Raw genomic sequence first — 26,890 nt, 5'->3', positions numbered from 1 at the left:
TCTATTTAGCTGCCTCCAGCTTTCCCATTGAGAGCCTCCAATTGGGAAACACCCAAGGCTTTCCCTTTTCCCCACTATGAAGCTTTCTCACTCTTCTGCCAAAACACAAGCGAACGTAGTTGACTCCCTTCCTACAGCAAGCTCTGAATAAATCGCCTTTGCTTTCCTCATCGGGTTAGTTTTTGTTTATTTCCACAAGGCAGAGTCAGAAAGGCCAGAAGCTTGCTGGTGTGTGGTGGTAAAAAGAGATCTGGTAAAAAGAGATCTGGTTAAGTACACACGAACAGGGCTTTTCTCTTTCTTCTGGATTATCAAAGAATTTGGGGCTCAGTTAGGTTTCGGTGGGGGGCGGGAGGAGGAAATCAGCTTCTGGGCTTGTTTCTCCAAAGCAGCTGGAAAGGCGTATGAGAAAATTAGAGGAACAAAAACCAGGGCTTGGCAGATGGGAAAATGTATTCACCAAGCCCATGGCGGGAAAGACCAGTAATAACTTGGGGTAAAGTTTGGTTTCAAAATTGGCAGCAGCAGACTGCTTATGTGGCCACTAGATGGTGATAGTGTGTCGTCTTTATCTCCTTAGCTGAGCTGCCAGGATTGGAAAGGGTCGGTCTATCACGCCCTCTCAAAGCTCTGGTCTTTGAACCAGGGGATGAAGGACTGTGTCTCTGTCTTATTTCTCTCTCCATTCACGTGGATGAAGAGAGACAGGTGATGGCATACTGGATTTCAGGACAAAAGAATGGAGTTTTAACTTCAGCTGATTTTTAAAAAAAGACAAGTCATTCTATTGCTGTTTCTACTGTCATTACTGTTTCCCCCACAATTTTTTATTTTGAAAAAGTTCAGAACTGCAGAAAAGCTGAACTTGGACACAGTGAGCACCCCTAAAATGCCCTGCACCTAGATACCACTGTTACTCTGTTGCCACATTTTGCTTTCTCTCCTTTCTCTCCACAGACACTTTTCATTTTTTGTGGAATCATTTCCAAGTAAATTAGCGCCACCAGGACACTTAACCCCTAAATACTTCAGCATGTATCTCTAAAGAACAAGAATATTTTTCGAGGTGACCTCCATTATTTATCATTTTCAAGGAATGAAATCGATACGATATTATCAAATCTACAGTCCACATTCAAATAGTCCCAGCCGTCCCAGACATGTCTTTTATAATTATTTTATGTCCTGATCCAGGATCCCATCAAGAATCACACACTGAATTTATTGGTCATGTCCCTTTACTCTTCTTTAAGCTAGAAGAATCCTCATGGCTTTTTATGTCTTTTCCAACATTGGCATTGCGATTTTTCAAGTCATTCCAGTTGTCTCATAGAATACCCCACAATCTGAATCGACTCAATTGTTTCCCAATGTTGAGATTCAAGTGAAGCATTTTTGGCAAAAATCTCAGACAATGATGAGTCCTACCAATTGGACCTCATGCGAGGGCAACCGATGTCAGGTTATTCCCCTGTTGGTGATGCCAGGCCTGACCTCTTGTTGAAGGTTGTGTCTGTCAGATCCCTCCTTTATAAAGGTACATTTTGCTCTTTGTGACTAATGAGCAAGCTGTGGGGTGATACTCTGAGACTAGTGAGTATCTTGTGTTCCTACATCATTTCATCCACTGATTTCAGCATCCACTGTTGACCCTGGCCTGACTCAGTTAGTACACTGATGGTTGCAAAACAGTGATTTTTCTAAAATGATCATTCCTTCTACACTTGTTACTTGGCATTCTTCTGTGCAGAAGGGTGTCTCCCTCTCCTTTTAAGTATCACTATGGACTCATGGATTCTTTTTTTACTCAAAGTATTGCCATTACTATTATCATTATTTCTTTTGCTGCTCAGATCATCCCCAGTTTGGCCAGTGGGAGTCCCATCAACGGGGCTCCTGTGTTCCTCTGACATGTCCCTACATGTTTTGGACACTTCCTTACTTCCTGGCAAGATAAGGTGCTCCAGTCTCTTCTGGTGCTTTCCAACCCCCAGCCCTGGAATCAGCCCCGATTCCCTTTAGCAGAAAATGGTATTTAGAAACCAAGATCTGGTGTTAGGTGTACCCACTGCTACTGGGGTGTCACTGCTTCTCAGCCCACTGATCCAACACAGCTCTGTGTTACACAGGAGTCCCTCCTGATGCCTTCATTTCAAATCCAGCCACATGCACTTCTCCCTAATCTTTCCATAATTCCTAATTGTATCACCCTTCATCTGGCTATTATTGGCTTTCATCTGTTAAATAAGCGGTTTGGACCTGATGATGTCTAAGTCACTTCTGGACCCAGGATTCTGTCTGGCTCGTGTGCTTTGAAGGACAGTGTTCTCCTACCGGGAGCCTTGGGATAAGGAAGACAGCCAACCTAGGAGCAGGCTGGCAGGAAGGTCACTGTGTCAGGTTTTGCAATGTCAAGTCAAAGAAGGCCCTCCAAGGGCCTGGCTGCCTCCTCTTCCTGGGTTCTTGGAGACACACACAGGTCCCAGGCCCAGACAGCTGGACACAAAGCCAAGAGGGCTCAGATTGCAATCTGACTCTCCACTCACCCTGTGTGGCCATTCTGGTCAATCAATATCAAGCGGATTGGACTTGAATGGAAATGGCAGCCAAATGTAAGCTGACGAGGAGGCTGATTTGGGTTTGATTTAAAAAAATTTTTTTTTTTTAACGTTTATTTATTTTTGAGACAGAGAGAGACAGAGCATGAACGGGGGAGGGTCACAGAGAGAGGGAGACACAGGATCCGAAGCAGGTTCCAGGCTCTGAGCTGTCAGCACAGAGCCCGACGCGGGGCTCGAACCCATGGACCGTGAGATCATGACCTGAGCCGAAGTCGGACGCTTAACCGACCGAGCCACCCAGGCGCCCCTGGGTTTGATTTTTAACAATAAATCTTAGGTGTCTATGGAAAGTCTCATACATAAAACTATAAGACCATCAAAAGTAAATGAAAATGAGAAATGCATCAGACTATTACTGTGACACGAACCACTTATGCTACAAATGCATTAGACATCCTTGGTGGATGAGCTTAGGTGTTCTTTCCTCACAATGGCAATCTCCCTCCGGCATCTCCTGCACGTTCTGGGAGTCCAGAGCTGCAGCTTGTAAGTGCATGAAGAGCAGGGACTTGACCTCAGGAGACTCTGAGCCCTGTGTCTGAGCCCCTCCAGGTGGGGGTCTTGGGCAAGTCGCGGTGGATGTGAATACCATCTTGGGCTTGGTCTGGCTCAACTCCCTTTATATGAACTTGCCTGCTGATTTTGTACTGTGCTAACTCAAACTATCTCCTATGCCCCAGCAGGTGTGGCCTGTCCAGAGCCTGGTCCGCGTGCACCTCCCTGCAGAGCCTTGACTGACAGTGTCTGAAGGTCAGCAGCATGCCTAGCATGTAGCAGACACTAAATAAATGTTTGTGCACTGACAAGAATCAAACCACCGAAAACCGCAGTCCAATCCATATTCACACCTCTAACCACATCGATCATCCTAAGATGTCAAGGTCTGCTCAGAACTTTTCAGGCTCCCCACACCCCCTGCCTGAATGCAGCAGGACATCCGAGCTCCTTCCCTGGGCAGCCCCACATTGCCAGTCTCCCCAGCCTCTTTCCAGCTTTACACCTCCCTGTCTCCTACCTGCCCTCTGCTTGCCCTTTGCGCTCCTGTTGGCAGAAGGTTTGTGGAGTTAATAATTTGTTGTAGGTAGAAGAAGCTGGGGGATGGGCATGCTCCCAAGAGCAGAGGATTCAAGGCCAAGGATAAAGCGCCAATTAAAGCACAGCAACAGCCTGTTCATGAATGAACCACATGGCTCAGAAAGTGGACCCAACACTGAAATTCCTAGGTAGGCTGTGGGGACTAAGGGAGTGTGGCCTTGTTGTCAGTAACTGACTGTCCCATCTGCCAAAGGGCTGCTGGGGCTGCTGATAGTCCCCCCGGAACGTGCATTGTTTGGTAACACTTGGACATGTGGCAAACACATTGTGGGCGCTGACATTTTTTGTAAAAGCTTCTTCCTGAAAACTGGCCTTCTGTTGATGGTGGGTGTCATGAGGTCACTCAAGGACCAAGTTTCTGCAGGCCTGGCTGGCCGGCCTCTGCCTTCACACTCTGCTCTGCCACTACGATGAAGGGGGCAAGAAACCTCCTCCTGGCTCTGCACCCCGCTCCGGTTTCTCTCCCCTGGAATTCACAGTCCTCTTAGCTCCTGTCTACATCCTACTTGTGCAAGCTTCAGTGCAAGGACTGCCTTCCTCATCCCCAACCAGGGTCTGCATCGCCTCCAGTTACGTGACAGGGACACCACCTTGCTTCACTTGCGTTTGTACATTTAGCCACGTTTGCTTGAGTACTGTGACTTGTAAGCCATTCTGTGAGCACTGGGGCAGATGAGAGAAATGGCTTACCAAGTGGAACCAAGGCGCAGGGAGATTATGGTTTAAAGGACAGAAGTGTGTGTGTGTGTGTGTGTGTGTGTGTGTGTGTGTTAAATATGCATCTGGTCACCCTAACTCATGGGTTTCTTTTTTCTTTTTTTTAATGTTTATTCACTTTTGAGAGACAGAGACAGAGCATGAGCAGGGGAAAGGCAGAGAGAGAGAGAGGGGGACACAGAATCTGAAGCAGTCTCCAGGCTCTGAGCTATCAGCACAGAGCCTGATGAGGGGCTCGAACTCACGAACCATGAGATTATGACCTGAGCTGAAGTCGGACGCTCAACCAACTGAGCCACCCAGGCGCCCCTAACTCATGGGTTTCTTGATCTTCATGGACTATGAGCAGGTGATGCTGACCACACAGCCACGAAAGAACACTTGTAGGGAAACCACACGTGCTTCTTTTTGGGGGCACTGTTCTAGCAGAAGAAAATCATCAGTAACAAGTGAGTGGCTGTGTGCCATTGAATTCCCCAGACACGAGGAAGAGGGGGAAGCAGATGCTGCCAGTTCCTAATATTTAGCTCTTTCTGGGTCTTACACCCGCCAGAGCTTCTGCAGGGTTGAAATTTGTTAAAGTCAAGCTCCCAGAGAAGTCAGAAAAAGCAGAAGTCTGAAAACAGGAAAACACACTCAGAATATAAACATCCTGGTATTGAGGAGGGCACCTTTTGGGATGAGCACTGGGTGTTGTATGGAAACCAATTTGACAATAAATTTCATATATTAAAAAAAAAAAGACTATAAACATCCTTGTGAAAAGATTTCTGGGCTTGGGAGCTGCAAATAAATGTGTGAGACTTCTACCTGGTCTTGGGTTGGTGTGAAAACTTTCATTTACAAAAGTTATTTGGGCGCACAAACACTGTAGGGTGCCCAAGCGTTTACGGAACAGTGAAAGGAGTCTAACCCACGCAGAGTTAAGAAGATAATAGTATACGTCACATGGAAACGGAGCCGGGTAAGCCCCGAAGCCTTCATTACTTACTTGTGTTTAGTCCGGGAAGGATCACAATAAACAAGGTTCTGGGGGACAGAAGCCAGCGATTGCATAATGAAATCCATGCACGCGGAATCGCAAAATCAAAGACAGCTGGATGCGGAGACCCCCCCCCCCCAATTCACCAGCACTGTGGTTAAGGCACCCCCACTCCAGAGCAAACAGACAGATACGTGTTCCTGTTTGTCCTCAATCACGAGCCCTTTAAATTTCGGGCCAAAGAGAAGGAAGTACTACTCTTCCAGGAGGCACAGTGTGATGGCTTAGAAACATATTTCCTGGGACAGTGGTAGTGATTAGAATCGAATCAAGAAGGACTAGGTGTATGTAAGGGCATGGCTCAATACGGATAGTGATGTTTGGGGTGCTTCTGTGTGTATGAAAAACCTCCTTGTCCCGTAGTGGAGGCTGCGGTCCAGTTACCTGCCTTTATACAATCCTTCTTAAAGCCACCGGACACAAAATGTCACGGTGAGAGAGCCAGTGGACCACAATGACTTCACTTATGGTTGCTTTTATGTCAGTGCAACCTTTATTGGTGGAAGAAAAATAATTGGTAAGTGGAGGGCTGTGGTCTACAAAGCTTTCAGCCTGGTTTTTAACGTTGACAGTTGCAGGTTGGTGGGGTGGGGGTGGGGGGTTGCGCTGAGGGCCTCTGTCATTGGTTAGGTGGAGAGCAGCCTCACTAGAGTAGAGGTTCGATGTTACATCGTTACTTGTCTCTGCGGGGGGCCCACAGAGCAGAATTCGTACCTCTTCTCCCTGTCTTGCCAATTCATCATTCCTCCCAGTTGGTCAGCATTTGACCTGCGGCCTATGGTTAACTGTGTAAGAATCTTCCCTCCTAGAGACTATAAATCCCTTGAGGTAATCGACTGGAGCTCCATGACACTAGGGAATGATACAAAAAGGCAGCTTCTTGAATTAGTCTATTCAATCAAGACGTACATGTTAAAAGGGGATGGGGGAGGGGCACGTGGGTGGCTCTGACGGTTAAGCGTCTGAGTCTTGATTTCAGCTCAGGTCATGATCTCATAGTTTGTGAGTTCGAGCCCCACGTTGGACTCTGCACTGACAGTGTGAAGCGTCCTTGGGATTCTCTCCCTCCATTTCTCTCTGCCCCTCCCATGCTCACACATGGTTCCCCCCCCCCGCCCCAAAATAAATAAATAAACTTAAAAAGAAATAAAAGGGGATGCAGGATAAATAGAATCTTCTAAAATGTATTTGTGAATCCTTGGCCAACATAAAACTCAAGCCCTTCTTTCTATGATTAAGCGAAAATTCCTGGGATGATGGCAGAGGGGTCTTCTCCTTGTTGAATCAGCCAGAAAGACAGGAACAACTTTCTGATAGGGAAAGGAGCAGTCAGGGCAACCAGACCGCTGCGGAGGCCACAAAACCAATGGGTCTAATCTAAACAGAACTGAATTGCTAAAAAGCTTGAGGAATAAACCCAAAGAAACCCTAAAAGTGAAGATGCCTGCAAATGTTCTCTGGGAAGCCGGACTGTGAGAGGAGGTCATGGATGACAAGGGTTTGGCTGGACAGAGGACCAGCATGTTGGGGACGACAGCTCTGTCCCAGCCTCCTCGTGCGCGTGAGGGCTATGACACATAAGAACCGTCTGTGCCTGCCTCGTCATCCCCAGGAGGAACGCTCCATGTGAGACCTTCCAAACCCCTGCCGCTCAAGTCCCTGCCAGAGTGTAGGGCTCTCGAGAAGAGAGGGAACATTCAGCATGTAAAGATGAGCAGGACACTGGATGTCTGCCCATGCACACAAAGTGGGCACAAGTGGTGGACCCAGGTCAAGGGCAACAGAGCGGCGGCCACAAGGATGGTGTTATGAGCTGAACTGCGTTCCCCATAAAAGATACGTTGAAGCCCCAATCCCCAGTACCTCCAAACGTGAGCTTCATTGGAAACAGGGTCTTTACAGAGATAATTAAGTTAGAATGAGGTTATTAAGGCGGGTCCTCATCTAATATGACTGACTGGTGTCCTTCTGAAAAGGGGAGACTGAGTCACAAAGGCAGATACATGCAGAGAGAGGACGGTGCAAAGACGTGCAGGGGAAAATGGCACGTTTCTTGGGTGACGGGTTTACAAGCCAAGGAAAGTCGCAGACTGCCAGCTACCACCAGAAGTTAGGAAGAGGCAAGGAAGGACCCTCCCCTGGAGCCGAGAGGGAACATAGTCCTGCTGCTGACATCTTGATGTCAGACTTCTGACCTTCAGAACTTGAGACAACACATTTCTCAACAACCAGTTTTTGGTACTTTGTTACGGTAGCAGTGATATAGAAGATAACAAGTGAAACGAAGACTACAGAAGTCAAGACCTGAGATCTTGGAACATCCCATCAACAGAGGCCCACACATTAAAAAAGGAAAACAAAGAAACAGAGATTCTTGAAGTCCAAAAGGATGCCTATTGAGATAAGTAGATTAGAAATATGATAAAAAGGTAAGGGAAAGGACAGCAAGATCGGTCATGAAATTAGCAAAAAGCCTGGGAGGGCTCCATAGTGTAAAGGAGCGTTTCAAAAGGGACCTGAGAATAACTACAGGGAGTAAAGGAAGGGACAGATAAAGAGAAAGGGGAGGTCAGCCTTCTTTTCAAACTCAGGAGGAAGATTAATTTTATGAGGCAGTTAATGAAATGACTGAGGAAAAACAATGTAATCTGTTCTGAAAAAGCATGTCTGCTCAAAATGCTGCAATATCAGAATTAGTATAGTGGTTCGCTGCCAATATCATTCAAGACAAACAAACACAAGGAAATATTACCATAGAAACCAGATCAATGGGACACAGAAGTACCAAAATAACTTACAAGCAAACCAATGATGGCATGTTCAACAGTATACACGGAACTGTCTGCTGCCTCCATGGGCACACTCAAGGTCAGACTGTAGGGAAACCGTCTGGAAGTCGAGCTAGGATCACAGGATGACACATTCTTGGTGACTCTCTGCGATGCACGTACCGACTTTCCTGCCCACTCTTTTGGCTGACTCTCACAGTAACCTTGTAAGGTCAGGCACCATTTGTCCGTAAAGAAGCTCAGGGAGACAATCTGCTCAAAGGTAACAGAACCAGGATGGCGATGCAGGTGCCCAGTGCTCTGTCTGGTCCCATCCTACCATACCGCCATGTTCCCATGGCCGTGGAAAAGCTGACACTGTTTCAAAGGCATGACGAGAAATAACCAAGGCTTCCTGAGAGTAATAAAGATACCCGAACAACCCCCACCCCAAAAAACAGCCATGCTAAGTCTTTGTGGTCCAACCCAGGGCAAAAGGGAAAAGAAAAACTAATGAAAATTGAAGAAAAGTACCAGCAGACTAGGACAGATCCACTAAGCAAAAAATGAAGCGAGGAATTCTACAGGTACACACCGCCATAAAAATGGGAGACACCAATGGTAGGAGGCAGGAGAATGAGTTTTGTGTTCAAATAGGAAGGTGCACATTTACTGATTAAATTCTGAGTGTGAAGGAAAAGTAAATAGGAAAAAGGAAAAGGAAAAAAGGGAGCAGGGAGAGGCAAACATCTCTTGAGACAGAAGATAGTATCTTATCTCAAGACCACGGCAAAGTACAGGTAGAACCAAGGATGGAGGCAGGATTAGAAGGTGGCCAATTCTTTGAACATGAAAACACACCCTTTTAAGTAATGCGTGTGTGGCAGAGAGAAACCAAGTCACAACAGAATCTATTTTTAGAACAACAAAAACATTAGAAGTAATGAAAAAGAAAATGCACAACTCTGATCAGAATTGCAAAAAGAAAAAGTAAAACATTGTAAACCAGCCCCACCCAAGTTAGAAAGCTAAAAGAAAACAGGAAAATTAGATCAATTAGACTAAGCGTAGAAAAACAGGAAAATTAGAACAAATAGATTAAGCACAGAAAAACCAGAATGAAGTGAAGACAAGGAAGATAATAAAGCCAAGGTAAATAAAGCGAATTCAAGGGTCTTTGAAATAATAATAATAAAGTCAATAACAAAAGATTAAATAAAAAAAAGTTTAAATGTACTTTTAATAATCTGAGAATGAAAATGATCATCTGACAACCGTGTAAAAACAATGTTTAAGTTATGGAAGGTGTTGTCCTTGGCCACAGGTAACAAACCAAATAAAGATGTTGAAATTGCAGATTCACTTTCAAAGATAGAAATTCTCAAAGTGACATAAACAGAGAAAAAACAAAATCATGTACATAAGACAAACAAATAAGGAAAATAACTAGTGGCTCACTGCCCAAAGTTTCCTAATTCAGTATGTGTCTTTTTTAGTATTTTATCCCAAAGTTTTAACTTTTATTTTTTTATTAATTTTTTAAAATTCCAATGTAGCTAACGTACAGTGTTATATCAGTTCAGGTCTACAATACAGTGATTCGGCAATTCTGTATATTACTCAGAGCACATCAGGACAAGTGCACCCCTCAATCCCCATCACCTACTTCACCCATCCACCCAGTCACCTCCCCTCTGGTAACCCTCAGTTTGTTCTTCATAGTTAAGAGTATCTGAACGCCAAAAAGTGTTTAATAAAATTTATCACTTTTTCTTCACTAAATTTTTTTAAAATAAAGAGAAGGGCTTTTTTTTTTTCTTTAAACATTCACTGTGTGTTTTTTTTTTCCCCTGTAGTATTTCAGTCATTCCTTTTAAAAATGGGAAGCTTACAAGAAATATTCCATCACTAGTTCCAAGTTAATTTTGCCAACATCTATTTGAGAAGGGGCGGGGCGGGGGGAAACACAAGAAATAAAATGTCTGCAGTTAACTAAACTATTTAGCTTATTATTGAGCAAACCTTTGCTTCTTCAACTTAAAATTTTTCTTTTAACATTTATTTATTTTTGAGAGACAGAAGGAGACAGAGCACAAGTAGGGGAGGGGGCAGAGAGGGAGGGAGACACAGAATCCAAAGCAGGCTCCAGGCTCCGAGATGTCAGCACAGAGCCCGATGCGGGGCTCGAACTCACGAGCCAAGAGATCGTGACCTGAGCTGAAGTTGGAGGCTTAACTGACTGGGTCACCCAGGCGTCCCTTCCTCAACTTTTAAACAAAGACAAAAATTTCTACCTTCCAGGACTGTATAGGGGAATAAAGCAGAACGTCTGCCAAAGTTGTCAGCTATGAAGTCTTATGTAAATGGGAGGTTACTGCATCTATAAAATTTCATCCATCCATCCATCCATCCATCCATCCATCCATCCATCCGTCCATCTATCCATCCATCCATCTGTCCATCCATCCATCCATTCACGCATGCAACCATCTGTTCATCTTTCCCAGGCCCTACACTGGGGGTCAAACACAAAGCAAATTGGCTAACTCCCCTGCTTTTGAGAAGCTTCCAGTCAGATGGGAGAGCTGACATTATACAATAATGTCCTCCAGACAATCTCAAACCTTGTTAAGTGCTGTGAATACAATGGACAGGAAGCTCTGAGAGATATAAGGGGATCTGACCAGGCCTGTGGATCAAGGAAGCTTTCCTGAGGATGTCGTGTGGGGGTTACGATTTGAAGGGTGTCCTAGGGTCAAGGAACAGTGTGTGCTAAGTGCTGGGGAGACAGGCATGCTTCTTCCTGGCTATGTGGTATCCACCCTGCACGAATGGTACAATTTCGCCTGCTGCTGGACGTTTTTTTCCCTTCCCCTAATTTCTTCTTATTATAAATAGCAGGGTGTTGACCACGTTTGTGGGAATAGCTTTTTTTCCTTTTAAATTATGTCCTAGAGGTATCTCTCAGAAAGGAAATGACAAATTCAGAACAGTTCACTGGGAGAAAGAGTTTTATGGGTTTTGTCACATGATGCCAATAACTTTGCACACATACGGAACAGATTTACAGTGCCAGCAGTAAGGCCTTGGTGTGCCTATTTCTCTATGACCCCGCCAAGTGTCTTACTCAGCATTAATATTTATTTTTGCTAGTTTAACAGGTTTCTGCCAGTTCTTTTAAGTTGCTTTAATTCAACTTTCTATAATTATCATTGAATTTATGTATGTATCCATGCCATGATTTGCTGCCTGTGTTTTCTTATATGTAAATTAATCCTTAATTTCTCTCAATTTCTTACTCAACAGAATTTATGAGCAATGTGGTGGTAAGGGCCATGGTTCTGGCTTGGTTACCCCTGAGTCCCGAGCACGTAGCAGGTGATCTATAAACACTGGCTGAATTAAATTCAGTTATCGCCTGCCATGTACATTCTACCAATGATCTATTTTGAATTTAAGTTTTGGTCAGTTTTTTTTTTCAAAAATCTTCTATTGCTCTCTTTTTTATATTTCTTTTCAAAATTATATTTTCCTATAAGTGTTTGGCTTTAATATATAAATCACTCATCTGATTTCTGGCGATGTACCTTTATATTTGTAAAAAACTTGGTAATGTAATCATCTCTCTTTCACAACTGGGATAAATGCCCTTTTAAAAATATATTCTGATGGGTTTCCAGTGTTTAACTCACCTGTCTGAAGTGTATTTGCATCGCTACAGATGTAATTGTCTATATACTGATACCCACCATAGCAACCACATCTGATACTGTTTCTTTGCACTCTTCCCTTACTGTGTTTTCCAGTTTGTCATTTAAGCTCAAATCATAGTTTTAATATTTCTGCATCTCTGTTTTATTCATCAGTTTCTTCATTTTAACTAAATACAAGTGGTTTCTTTCACTGCTGTTTCATATCATGGTTTAAGATCTGGGAGGAAGTCTGTAACGAAAGCCTCCTTGAAAGGTTATCCTGTGTCCTTGCTCACTTCCTCTACTGTATAACCTCACTACCCTATTTCAAGTTCTAAGAAGAACTAACAGCATGGATGGTATAGCCAGAAATCGTCCGGAGAAGGAAGGCATGAGGGCAGGGAAAGATTCAGTATTTGGAAACTGGAGAAAACAGACACGTGTAGAATCATCAGCTAAATTCCTCACGAAAGCACAAGAAAGGTCGAATTGATGGACAGAGGCCGCAACAGTCCTGAGGTCTGAGTTTGTGACTTTTCGAGGGGCTGGTGAAAGGCTTTCTCTTCCTCTCACACAAGCAAGTGGTGAGAAGGGCAGGCCCTGGGTGGTGAGTCTGCTCCCAGAGCCGCCTCCTACCCGCTGGGGTGCTGCTGCTCCAGAGACTGAATTCTGGGGACACCAGTTCCTACACCTGTTACACTGCCAGCTGTGAGGAGGGTGTGAGGGTCTAAGAAGGTGGGAATGTGCATACGTCGAAATACTCTGGAAAGCATAAAACTCTTTTTTTTTAATACTTATTTTTGAGAGAGAGAGAGAGAGAGAGAGAGAGAGAGAGAGAGTGGGGGAGGAGCAGAGAGAGAGGGAGACACAGAATCTGAAGCAGGCTCCAGGCTCTGAGCTGTCAGCACAGAGCCCAACGTGGGGCTCAAACTCATGAACCGGTAGATCATGACCTGAACCAAAGTCGGATGCTTAACTGACTGAGCCACCCAGATGCCCCTGGAGAGCATAAAGCTCTTGAATAAAAACTCTTTGCATCAAGCAGTAGGCCTAACCCAAGACAAGGGTGTTCCCCAGAGGACTCAGTGTCCCTCAGAAAAGGCTTCTTGCATGGAGCATCTGGGTGGCTCAGTTGGTTAAACTTCCGACTTCAGCTTGGATCATGATCTCACGGTTCGTGGGTTTGAGCCCCTCATTGGGCTCTGTGCAGACAGCTTGGAGCCTGGAGCCTGCTTTGGATTCTGTGTCTCCCTCTGTCTCTGCCCCTCCCCCACTCACACTGTCTCGCTCTCTCTCTCAAAAATAAATAAACATTAAAAAAAAAGAAGAAAGAAAAGGCTGCTTTCCCATGGGATTTCAGGTGCTCTCGCCCGACCTGTCAGTCAATCCGTCAGCCACTCATGAAGGCCCCAGCAACAGCCAAGAGGCCATATTTGCTGCTTCCTATCCTTTCTGAGCATCCTGCAAACACAAATCCTTGGACACCACCCCTACCCCTACCCCTCCCGCCCCAGATCACGTGGATGGAGAAGAGCTGCTTCAGCTCGGAAAATGTGCAGCCAGAACGTTTGTTCCTGGGCACAGACACAGGCATCTGAATGGTGGGCCACCAGGAATTTTTAAGGCACATAAGCCAGAGCTGATCCAAAAAGTGATGATGATGATGAAGATGATGATGATGGTAAATGATAACCAATGTTCCTCTCTAGGCGAGCTGCCCAATTTAAAACCATTAGAGACTTTTAGAAGGAAATTAACAATTTCTCCATTGGGTTGCCTCAAGATTAATTCCAGTTCTTGTCTACTTGCAATACTCAGAGCAGCCCCAGAAAGCCCTATTGCCAGGCCTGCTAACTGCTTGAATGGAGACAAACATCATGGCTATTCCAGGACCTGCTCAGGCCTTTCCTGGCATTTCTGAGTTTTCCTGTTCCTTTCTGGGATGCCAAATGTTGCTATTTCTCATGGCAACAAAGCAAACATTGACAGGACCTCTGCCATGAACACAGGCCGTCTCGTTAAACTTTCAGGCAAGGGTTTGGCAGCTTTCAAGAGGGGGGCCAGCAAACCAGAGCCAGGAAACAGCTCCGGCCAGGTCCGACTTGGCTTTGTGTTTGCTCTTCTAAAAGTATGTCCAGACCACGTGGTGGGGGTTCTGGGACCTTCCTCGCCAAACACCAACACAACCTAAGCAACCTGCTGTTGCCAGTGGAAAATCAATGTGGACTTTTCTGCACTTCCCCATTTGTGGGCAGAAGCAGGTTCTGGCAGTCTGACCCGAAGGCATGCAGGAAGGCTCTGAACCTTCACTGGCTCTGGCTTCCACAGAGGCAGTGATTATACACAAAATACCCACCAGCTGGTGGAGGAGGCAGAGCATAAAGGCACAGAAAACAAGAGGACTACTTCTGCAAGGTCACTGCCACAAACACCAGCAAAGGCAAGGTAGTTTTCAGGCCGTGCATCCATGGCAGCAAAGCACCCTTGTAACGACGGCTCTTGCCTAATATTCTGAGCCCAAAATGCCAGTTCAGACCCACTGCTCACCTGGAAAGTTAGCAGCACTCACCTCTGGCTCCTGAGTCATCCTTCCTGATTGCTGGGTCCCTCTGGACTGTGCCTGCCTCCCTTTCCTCTGCCAGAAGCACGGAAGGAATGTGCTATCATAGGTTAGAGATCACAGGCAGCCCGACACACCCACTGCCAGACACAAAGGCACTTGCCTTTGAAATTCACGTGAATAATCAAAATACCACCTGTTTTGGGGAAGCCCAAAAAATCCTTATGACTCAGTCTGCACTGTAAAGTTCATTTTCTCTTCTGGGCCACGGAGAAGAAAAGTAACATTGTCTTTTCTTTGTCTACTCCTTCTAACACGCAATAATGACTTTTATGCTCTATGACTATCTTGGCAAACGTAGCAGGATTTACCCTGGAAAAGATGGCAGATATAGATGCCAACCATTTCTGCTTTTAACCTTTAGCCAAGAAAATCAAAGTCACTGGCTCTCAAGCTTGGGGGCACACTGGAATCACCTGGGGAATGTTTTACACTAAACTGATGCAGGTCCCACCCATGATTCAGATTCAATCAGTGTAGGGTATGACAGGAGCACTGGGATTCTTAGAAGTTCCCAGGGAGTCCATGTACAGAGAAATATGATAACCGCTGATGAACTTGGAAGGTACAGTTCAGGAATCAAGAAATGGGAAAAGCCCTGAGTTCAGAAGACTCAGGTTCTGGTCTGAGTATTACTGCTTAGTATTTGCTGTCCTTGGACAAGTAACAGAATGTCTCTAAACCATAATATTTTCATCTGGAAAACAGATTATATCCCTGCAGTTCATACCAAGGTGTTGTAGGGATCAAATAGGGTAAGAAGGTGTTGGGAAAAACACCAAGGACAATATAAAGGTAGAGGCTGGATGGTGACTATTTCCTTTACAACATGAGGTTAATCTTTAACATTTATTGTACATTTACTATTGATAAGAATATTGGTATTCTTTATGTTATTTATTTATTTTCAAAAATTTTATTTTTACATAATCTCTACACCCAGTGTGGGGCTGGAGCTCACAACCCCAAGATCAAAAGTTGCATGCTCTAATGACTGAGCCAGCCAGGCACCCCTGGTATTCTTTAAAAACTACAAAACCAGCAAATAAGGGACCAGTTAAAAGGAAATAGCGATGAATAGAATATAAAAAGATGGGAGTAATAAGTCAGTATGACAGGTACCACATAAATGTGAATTGAGTGGATTCCTGAAAGACACACTCTCAGATGGGATTAAAAACTAAATGCTGTTTATAAAATACACCTAAGACAATCAAAAAACTGAAGATAAATGTCTGGGAAAACTTATAAAAGGTTGATTCAAAAAAAAAAAAAATAATGTCCTGGGGCCATGTGAAGAGCAGACAATCCCAATTTTAATGATAGAAGCATGAACAGGATTAAAGCGGTTATTTGACATAATGAAATAAGTCAAAATGGGTCCTAAAGCCATAAACCAGGCATATGAAGCAAAAACTTATAGAACCATGTGACAAGGTAGAAAAAAAAATCAGAAGCAGGAAATACATATATACACATAATACATAAACATGTATTTTATAAATGTTTATGTGTACATCCATGTGTATATTTCAGATTCTGATAAAGAAAGCCAGCACAAATTGATAGCACACAAAATATTTGAATAATGCAAATGACAAGCTAAAATTAGGGGGAAAAAAAGACTGAAGTATTTAACTTAGTAAATCTAAAAAAGAACTCCAATAATAATAGCTATTTTCTATTAGGTACTTATCATGTGCCAGGCATTGTTTTTAGAATGTTACAAATATTACCACATTTAACTGTCAAGCATCCCTCTGAGACAGATACTTTATCTCTCTTTATCTTTCTTATCTTTCAGATAAGGAAACAAAACAGAGAAGTAAAGTTACCATATGAAGGTCCTAGAGCAGTGAAGTCTGGAGCCTGGATTAGCCCAGGAAATCTCACACCGCAATACCCAAAATACTCAAAGACAAACACTCAGTATTCAAAGAGGGAGATGTGATGATTTCAGTATAAAGATAAAATTAATAAGAAACAAACAAACCATTAAATACATACATACATACATACATACATACATACATACATACATAAATCTAGCAAGTCCTTTGACAAAACCACTAAAACATATAAATCCCTGGCTGGTCTGATTAAGTTTAATTTTTTTTTTTTTTTTAACATTTATTTAGTTTTGAGACAGATAGAGACAGAGCATGAGCAGGGGAGGGTCACAGAGAGAGGGAGGCACAGAATCCGAAACAGGCTCCACGCTCTGAGCTGTCAGCCCAGAGCCCGATGTGGGGCTCGAACTCACGGACCGCGAGATCATGACTGAGCCAAAGTTGGACGCCCAACCGACTGAGCCACCCAGGCGCCCCTAAGTTTAAAAGAGAAAAAGTAAAGTAAAACTGTCCAACATCATAAATGAAAAGGGAAATTTATCATCATCCTTTGTTACATCAACAAATTAAAGTAGAAAAGTTTCATGAATGTATCAATAGCTGCCAAAAATTCCAAAAAGGAATTTGACAAAATCCCACAATCTTCCCTTATAATAAAAACTCTTAAGCAGAAAAAAAGATATGGAAACTACCCAAATATAACAACAGTCTATATACCAAAAATCTACAGCAAATGCCTATAGATTGCTCAGGACAAGACCTTTAAAATCAGGAACAAGAGAGATGCATCTCTATCATGATGATTCAACTTTTGACATTTCTAGTGATACCACAGGACATGAAATAAAATGCATTATATAAATATTAGAGAAGGAGAGACAAACCTATTTGGAATTTTCAGATAACTTAATCACATGCCTAAAAGTTTCAAGAACTCTTCTAAAAACTTAGAATTAATAAGAGAAGTTGGTAAAGGGACTGGATTAAACATAAATAAACAAAAGAGCTTTCCTCCATATCAGTAACATCAGGTTGAAAACAGACATGGAAAAGAATTGTATTTTATTCAAATAGTGGGAAAAGCAATAAACAAGACAGGTCCAGGTTCTTTATGAATAAAACTATAAAATTTTTTTAAAGTATGAAAAATAAAAATATAAAATAAAATTCAAAATCTCATTAAAGAACATAAAAGCTACACAGAGTCATTGCTGGAAATGCACAAAATGGAAGAACAAATGTGTAATAACAGTCAATATATTTTCAAAGAAAAAACCCAAATAGCAAGTAGAAAATATGCATTAATAGGCTGTAAGACTAAAAAAAAAAAAATGTCTATTATCAAAAAAGTATGGCATTTACCTAGAAATAGATTAACAGGCCAGTGGACCAGTACAGAGAATCCCAAAATCCATACAGATAGATCCTGGGGAAAATAGCCATGGTGACATCTCAATTCAGAAGGAAAAGGAAGTTCTATTTAAAAGATTGTGCTGGAATAACTGAACATCCATCTAGCAAAGGTGAAAGCTAGATTCCCTCCCTCATACCACACATACAAATACATATCACAAAAATTAAAGCTTAAAATATAAAAAATAAAAGAATAAAAATATTACAAGATACCCCAGGAGGAGAATATTTATATAAAATTGAGGTGGGAATGACTTTCTTATATAACCCAGATGCCATAAGAAAAAGACATACCTGATTACATATTCTTGTATCTTTGTTATCACAAAAGATAACAGACAAAAAAGAAAAATAAGGAATTGGAGAAAATATTGGCAATATGTATGATTAAAAAACGTTTAAAATCTGATATACAAAAGGTCCTCCAAGATGAGAAGAGATGACCAACCCTTTAGGAAAATAATCAACAAATAGTAACAAGCAACTAATGTGAATGAGGGGAAATGCAAATAGTTCATAAAGATATGACAAGATGTTTGATATTGTTAATAATAATAGCGTGGCCAGTAAAACAAGGAGCTCTCAGGGGCACCTGGGTGGCTCAGTCAGTAAAGCATCTGACTTCGGCTCAGGTCATGGTCTCATGGTCTGTGATTTCAAGCCCCACGACAGGCTCTGTGCTGACAGCTCAGAGCCTGGAGCCTGCTTCACAGTCTGTGTCCCTTCTCTCTCTGCCCCTCCCCTGCTCATGCTCTGTCTCTCTCTCTCAAAAGTAAATAAACATTAAAAAAATTAACACACACAAACAAAAAAACAAGGAGCTCACATTTTCATCCAACAGACCGATGAAAATTAAAAGGCTTCTGGATATCTAGAGCCAAGGGAACAGAGATTGCCCATATAATGTTGGTGAAAGTGTGAATCCCCATAGGTTTTTGAGAAAGTGATCCACTTTTAGGATTTAGATCTACAGAAGCAAATATCCTAGAAAACCAGGCTGTATTACAAGGGGCAAAACCGAGAAATAACCCAAATGTCCACCAACAGGAAAAGGGCGGAGGCAACTAAGCTGCATTTACTCGATACATTTATTTATTTGTTTGTTTGATTATTTATTTATGTATGCTTATTTATGTATTTATTTTGAGAGAGAGAGAGAGAGAGACAGAGAGAGTGGGGGAGGGGCAGAGAGAGAGAGAGAATCTCAAGCAGGCTCTGCACTGTCCGCACAGAGCCTGATGTGGTACCTGATCTCACAAATTGTGAGATCATGACCTGCGCCAATATCAAGAGTCAGATGCTTAACTGACCTTAACTGACCTTAACTGACCTTAACTGCCACCTAAGCATCTCAGGCATGTATTTAAAAGAATGGCTTTTAGCCACATTGACTGATCTAGAGTGCTAGATTTAAAAAGCCAAATTGGGGGCACCTGGGTGGCTCAGTCAGTTAAGCATCCAACCCTTGATTTCAGTTCAGGTCATGGTCTTATGGTTCGTGGGATCGAGCCCCCAGTTGGGCTCCGCACTGTCAGTGTGGAGCCCACTTGGGATTCTCTCTGCCCCTCCCCTACTTGTTCTCTCTCTCTCTCTCTCTCTCTCTCAAAATAAATAAATAAACATTAAAAAAAAATAAAAAGCCAAATTGATGATAATGGAAGTAACGCAACATGATTTTTTGTTATTACAATGGAAAACTAACTAAAACAACATTCTGCATGTTTTTCCAGTTTAATTCAGATATAATTGACATATAATATTGGGTAAGTTGAAGGTGTACAACTTGACTTAATACACTTATATGTTGCAAAATGATTACCACCATAGTGTTAACTGACACCTGTATCATGTCACCTAATCATCATTTCTTTTCTGGGGTGGAACATTTAGAATTTACTCTTTCAGCAACTTTCAAGTATATGATACAGTATTATTAACTGTAATCACAAAGCTGTATATTAGATCTGCAGAACTTCTTTGTCTTATAAGTGAAGTTTATACAGTGTGACCAACATCTCCGCATTTTCTGCACCCTCCAGCTCCCGGCAAAGCATCTACTCTGAGTTTCTATGAGTTTGGCTTTTTCTGATTCCTCACATAAATAACAACATACAGTATTTGCCTTTCTGCGTCTGACTCATTTCATTTAGCACAATGTCCTCAAAGTCTATCCATCTAGTTGAAAATGGCAGGATGTCCCTCTTTCTTGTGACTGAAAAGTATCCGATCATATATATGTACCACTTCTTCTTTATCCATTCATCCATAGGCAGGGACAACTCACCATTTTTCCCGGACAGTTGCTGGACAAGGTGCTAGCCTCAATGAAGTACTTCCTGAGGAGATGTTTGCTGGGGTCAGGACTGTCCAATAAGATGTAGGAACAGAAGAAGGCCCCATGCCGAAGCAGGAATATGGCGATGTCTTCATTTCCTAAAGGACAGAAAATGGGAAGCTAAGGTCATTCATATGTAGAGTGTGGCACAGCTGTCCAAAATGGCAGACGCTAATATGTGAAATGGGAACGCAAAGGGTAGTTGTGCTGGTAGAGCTCCTCTACTACTTCCCTTGAGGCGTCAAATTCCTGTTAGTGAGAGACTTTTTGTGGGACCCTGACCTGTGGTGTGCCTCCTACTACAGTCCCATTTGCCACAGTTGGTCCCTGTCACTGAAATCCCCTTGCAGGGGTGAGTGGGGCAAATGAGGGAAGGTGCAGACATCTTGAAAAAGAGGCAAATAATGGAATTTTCAAATGTCTCCATACAGGCTCTTTAAGAGCTATAAGTGAGGGTGAAGCCACCATCCCACATCTGGAAACTTTGAGGCTTCCCATGGGCAGGATTGGCTGGGGGACCCACCTGACTTGATGGCTGCATAGAGGGGCAAGCGCACAATGACAGGAAACTCGTTCTTCCTGACAGCGTAGCTTTCCGGGTCGGCCCCGTGTGTCAGGACCAGGAGCTTCACCACCCCCAGATGCCCTCTTTGGCAAGCCAAGGCCAGCATCCAGTTCAGCAGCCTCTGGGGGCTGCAGGCACCTGGGAGGAGATGACAGGACAAAGGGAAAGTGTCACTGAAGGGTTCTGGTTTTTCCCACTCCCATGTCCCCTTGGACCATTGATAGAGCTGGCCTGTCTCTAGCTGAAAGTGCCTTCTGTCAGGTTGATGCTGCTTTCTGGAACAGTCCCTCTGAATTGCATGGGACACTTTCCCACATCATTATAAACCCACTTGCTCATCACATAATGCCAAAGGAGAAAAAGCAGCATTTGAAACAGCATATATAGTGTAATTATAACTGAATAAAAAAAAAAAATGTATGTGTGAAGTAAGACTAAAAGGTACCATCCCAGTGTTGCAGCTTTGACTCTGGGTAGTGGGATTATGACCATTATTCCCCTCATCCTTCTCCCCATCCCCATCCCCATCAATAGCATTACATACAGGGACACGGGCTTTGTAGACAGGCAGCTTAGGGTTAAAACATTTCAGCGGTGTAATCTTAAAACAAATTTCTTTGCCTCTCCATGATTCAGTTTACCCATTGCTAAAATGGGAATAATAACACTCACCCTCCCAAGTTTAACGTGAGGGTTGCATGACATAATGTATGTCAAGTGCCTGGCTCAAAACACTCTAACTCATTATATGTCATCATGTTTTTAGAGTACTAACACTTTACTGCATTTCGAAAATATCTGTAAGACACATATACTACTTTCATACATGAAAAGAAAAAAGCTGTGATGAAAGAAATAGATCTAACTATCCAGCCTAGAATTTTGAGAATTACTCCCTGCAAGAACCACCTACTTAATTCCCGAATGAAGTAACATTTAGTCCACTGAATGAACAGAGACAGTGTGGGCTAAAGTGTTACAATATCTTCAAGTTCAAAGGAATGCAATGCCTTTTAGATGTAGCTGCCATGGAAAAATGATCTCATCTTCCACATTGACACTTGCCAAGTGCACTATAACATTGTCTCATTTCCAGAGGCTGAAAGTCCTTAGAAACCAAAGTGGTCCCAAGCATGGAGATGGGGACCCTCCCCTCCATGGTAAGAAATTGACCAGGACATAGGGGTGAGGAGGGGGTGGAAGAAATGAAGATTCAGCACAAAGGGCATCCGGTGCAGTGCCTGGGCTACAGCAGATGGTAAATAAATGTCCCGTCTTCTCCCTCTGGTAACTAGAATTAACAACTCAAAGGAGGTGGTATTTGAACACATATTGACAAGGGATCCCTAACTCATTTACCGCCAGGATATCTAGAGATGAGAAATCCAGTCATCATGCTGCTAACTGCTGTTGAGGATGGATGTACACCAGTCTTAGGAAGCTGTATCAGGCTATATTTCAAAGCTATGATTTTCGAATGAGGAACTCAAAGCTCAGAGAGGTCTGGGAACTTGCCAAATGTCCCACAGTAAATGGCAAAGTCAAGGATTAAGCCATGCAAAACTAAAAGGTTTAAACACATGAAACCAAAGGGTTCTTTCTGAACCATATGAAACCCCCACATGTATTTTCTGAAGTCCCAATCCAGTGATACTCAGAGAGAGCCCCATTTTGGTCTCCATCTGGCCTCTTCCTCCCTTGTGCTATCTCTGCTCAGCTACAGAGACCAGAAATTACATAATGATGTACCCACCCCCTGCGAGCCTCGAATCTCCTCTTCTCAAACCCTCCCTTGTTCTCTAGTTGTGTCTTGTGTGTCTCCTGGTCTTACATTACTCCTAACAATGGCTGCCCTCCCCTCCAGTTTGGGAATTCACAGGGACACACACACACTGTTCCGCCCATCTCTGCACTTCCTGCAGGTTCCAGAACAATGCTCTAGACTCCTTCAGTCCTCAGCAACTCTGTCCCTAGTTGAGTTGAAGATAGGATGCCCCAAGAGCAGCTGAAAACAATGCTCAGGTCCAGCCATGCTCAGGCCCCTTCTCTGCAAAAGTAGGCAACCTCAGCCCTTCCTTCTCTTGTCTCCCAACTAAACTCCTACTCACCCTGCAAAACCCAGCTCAGATGTCATCTCCTTATGAAGACCCTGTCCTGCGCCCAGACAAGCCATTCCCTTCGCGTCTGTGTATTTACACAGACCACTGTGTAAATACTTCAACCTCAGCACAGTTACACTGCACGGAGTTACTCCGTTCTGTTTTGATTTCCTCGGCTTGACCAGGAGCTCTGAAAGAGCCAGGACCACCTTTTGAAAGTCTCCATGTCTCTCAAGTTCCTCAGTTGTAACAAATGTATGACACTGATACAAAGTAAAAATAGCAGGGGAACTTTTTGCAGGGAGGTATATGGAAATTCCCTGTCCTTTCAAATCAGTATTTCTGAAAATCTAAAACTGCTTTAAAGAATATAACCTTTCAATTTTTTTAAAAAAGGGATGTAGATCCACATTCCTTATCAAATATGGCATGAGAACATTTACCTCCTGAGCTAAAGGGAGTGAGATGTGGGATGTGGTGTTGCCATTGGCAGGCAGCTTTGACTTTGGTTGTCAGTTTGATGCCCCAGATTTCTGGAGCTCCTGCTTAGTTAAAAGTGTGAAGAAACCAGCATTTGGAGGGGAAGCCCTCCCCCGCCTCCCCCTCCCCCCCCCCCCGAATGCCGATCTGATTCCTAAGAAGAGGGTGTCCTGAGAGGTAGCCAAGAAACTCACACCCTGGCATTTACCTGGCAAAGATTCAAGCAATTCCTGCACGACGTCAGTGTGCCCAAAATGCGCTGCCACCACAGCTGGGTTGTCATCGGTGGGCTCCGTGGGCAGCTCCACCCGTCTCTCGGTGAGAAGGTATCGGACGGTCTCCAGATCCCCATAGGCCGCTGAGATGCTCAGGAGCCGGCCCTGGTCAAAACAGAGCAGGAACAATAGGACTTTGGGGAGCTGGGTGCTGTTAGGAAGTACCAAGAGAATCAACTCGAAATGTCTCGCCAAGTCCGTGGGCAAGACTGGGCTGTGCTGTCTGGGATGGCACTATGGGTCGCATGTGGGTGTTGGGGACTTGCAATGAGGGCTCACGCAAAGTGAGAGGAGCCGGGAGCATAAAATCACGCTTTGAAAATCAATTTTCAAAGACTCAGCCCAAAACTGTCGACGACCTCGTCAATAATTTTTATATTGATCACGTGTTGAAATGATCTTTAATACATTTGGATTAAATAAAATATACGGTTAATATTTCATCTGTTTCTATTTCCTTTTTGAATGTGACTGCTAGACAACTTGATATAAATGTGGCTCCCATTCTGTTTCTTTGGGACAGCATAAGCTGCCATAAGCTTCACGAGGATGGGGACCATGTGAATATCCCCATCTGAGGCAGGATACTAATACATGGACAAGGACATGGAGGTTCAGAGGGGTTTTGTAGCTTGCCTGTGATCACACAGCTAGAAAATGGCTTTCAAAGACTATAAAAATGGCCTTGGCTTTTCATGGGCTCACTGGGGCTGCCAAAAGAATGCTGGATTGGCATGTGCAGGGTGTGACTGCATTACTGAAACGTGAAGTCCTCCTGGAACTTGACTATTCCCCATGGACTTGGGCATCAGCGGTGTTCAAGGAGGTGCACACAGAACCCACATTGGAACTGAGGCAGTCTGTGCCATCACTGACATTTACTGAGGACGTACTGTGTGTAAGAAGCTGGGATGAGCACTGAGGGTGCCAGAACCAATCCGCGGCATGAAAGAGCACATTTTGCTTGCTGAACAGGTTAGGAAACCTGTGCTTTCGGAGTCACTGTAGGGTGAGATGGACAGGGATGGGTCAACAGAATCCCAGGGATGGGGACAGATATATTAAGCTCTTATCATGCACTGAACATCCTATTTACATGGTCACACTTCATCCCGATAACAGTCTTGTGAGGACTGTATCTGTTGTTGATCTTAAAAAAAGAAAAGAGCCTGGGGTGGCTGGGTGGCTCAGTCAGATAAGTGTCTGACTCTGGATTTCGGCTCAGGTATTGATCTTGCGGTTTGTGGGATAGAGCCCCACGTCAGGCTCTGTTCTCACAGCTTGGGATGCTCTCTCTTCCTGCTCCTCCTCCCCCTTACCTCTCAAAAATAAATAAATAAACTTAAAATTAAAAAGTAAAGAGCCATTTATTTTACCTGAAAAATGGGTTTATTTGGGAATAGCAGAGGAATTGCAATTCAGGACAAGCCAACTACAGTGAACCATAGCCAAGTCTGGAGAACAGAAGAGAGGGGCTTACTTTTACAAGGGAAAAAGGAAGAAGCTGGGAGGGTGTTTCACTGAGTTCCCATTGGCTGGGCTGTTGCTGGGCAAGGAGAAATTCTTCCTTCCTCCAGCTGCGGTGTGGTAAGTAAGCCTCCTTGGAGAATGCAGGGTTTGCTTCTGAAGGTGAGTGATAGTGCGTGAGAACTCCCCTTCAGGGCTTCCAGACTCCAGTTTAAGTGAGGTTTCTTTTATTTATTTTCACACTGTATTTCCATCCTGTGGGTGAGGAAATGAAGGCTTGCCCACAGCGAGGGAATTTACAGTCTGCAGAACTATCCAGGATTTGAACTGGGGTCTGTCTAGCCCCAAACCTATGTTCTCCCCATTCTACCCAAGACTTCCCAGGAACTGTGGGACCTGGAGGGAGGCCTGGGCTCTGAAGGAGAGTGAATGAGCTGGTGACGTGACATACTCATTCAATATGACCGAAAAAGCAAAACCCACTGGCCTGCCAATCTGCCCGGGGTGGGGCCCGGGAGGCCTGCCATTCCAGGAAAGCACTTGCATTAGGGAGAAAAACCACAGGGATTGATTAAATGATTCACTGCACACAACCAACAGCTGTCTAGACGCTAGTGGGTTGGAGGCTTAAAAGCCCCATCCTCATGAAGTGGTAATTTCCTAGGAGTCAGCCTGAAGCCAAGAGGAACCAGAAGGCAGGAAAGGTCAGGGCTGGCACTCTGGCTGGAGACAGCGCAGAGGCTCTATAGCGTGTATTTATTTTAATTCAAATAGCACAGAAAAGTATAAAATAAAAAAGGAGGCCTCCCTCCATACCTCTACTTCCCAATGACCTTTTTGCAAAGGAAAGTGCTTTTACACAGCCTTCCAGAACATGTTCATCCATATCAACACATGGGTAGTCCCACATGAAACCAAACTCTTTTTACTTTAGTCATTGTAACTTTAAAAAAAAAATTTTTTTTAATGTTTATTTATTTTTGAGACAAAAAGAGAGAGCACGAGCAGGGAAGGGGCAGACAGAGGGAGGCATACAATCCAAAGCAGGCTCCAGGCTCTGAGCTGTCAGCACAGAGCCTGACACGGGGCTTGAACTTATGAACCTTGAGATCATGACCTGAGCTGAAGTCGAATGCTTAACCGACTGAGCCACCCAGGCATCTGCAGTCATTATAACTTTTATTGGCATATAACACACCTACAGAAAAGGACACAAATTGTGTGTTCAGTTTCATGAACTGTTACAAATGAGCACATTCATGTGATGGACATCCAGACCTCGGAACCTAAGATTATCTGTGCTCCAAAGTCCCCCTTCTAGTCACTGTCCTACCTGGAATAACCACTATCCTGACTTTTAACACCACAGATTCATTCTTGGCCAGTTTTTAAATGTTATAAAAGTGGAATTAGACTTCACTTATTTTTCTTTTTTTTTCTATTTGCTTTGAAGTAGACACTCATTGGAAGTTGCAAAGACAGTCTTGAGGAGCATCCATGTTTCCTTAACTCAGTTTCCCCCAATGGTGACACCTTACACAACTGTACTTCAAGATCAAACCCAGTAATTTGATGTTAGTACAATGTGGGTATATCATTCTGCACTTGTGCAAACACCACTGTGATCAAGATACAGAACTACTCCGGGGTGCCTGAGTAGCTCAGCCGGTTAAGCATCCGACTTAGGCTTGGGTCATGATCTCATGGTTTGTGGGTTCGAGCCCTGCATCGAGATCTGTGCTGACAGCTTGGAGCCCGGAGCCTGCTTCAGATTCTGTGTCTCCCTCTCTCTTTGCCCCTCCCCCCCCACTCTCTCTCAAAAATAAACACTAAAAAACTTAAAAAAAAAAA

At 43.7% G+C, this 26,890-nt stretch overlaps 1 protein-coding gene across 1 annotated transcript in view; it reads right to left on the bottom strand.

The window, feature by feature from the left end:
- Positions 1-26,890, bottom strand: part of LRRK1 (leucine rich repeat kinase 1) — a 133,213-nt gene that overhangs the window by 54,072 nt on the left and 52,251 nt on the right. Inside the window, exons 4-6 of the mRNA XM_060617827.3 lie at positions 23,506-23,677; positions 20,677-20,856; positions 20,103-20,251 (exon numbers count right to left, since the gene is read on the bottom strand). Of these exons, the coding sequence (XP_060473810.2) occupies positions 20,103-20,251; positions 20,677-20,856; positions 23,506-23,677 (501 nt within the window). The remainder of the gene's footprint in view (positions 1-20,102; positions 20,252-20,676; positions 20,857-23,505; positions 23,678-26,890) is intronic.

The sequence above is a fragment of the Panthera onca genome, chromosome B3 (assembly GCF_046562875.1).
Source record: "Panthera onca isolate mPanOnc1 chromosome B3, mPanOnc1 haplotype 2, whole genome shotgun sequence".
Lineage (NCBI taxonomy): Eukaryota > Metazoa > Chordata > Mammalia > Carnivora > Felidae > Panthera > Panthera onca.
This window is presented reverse-complemented; position numbering and strand designations above follow the sequence as displayed.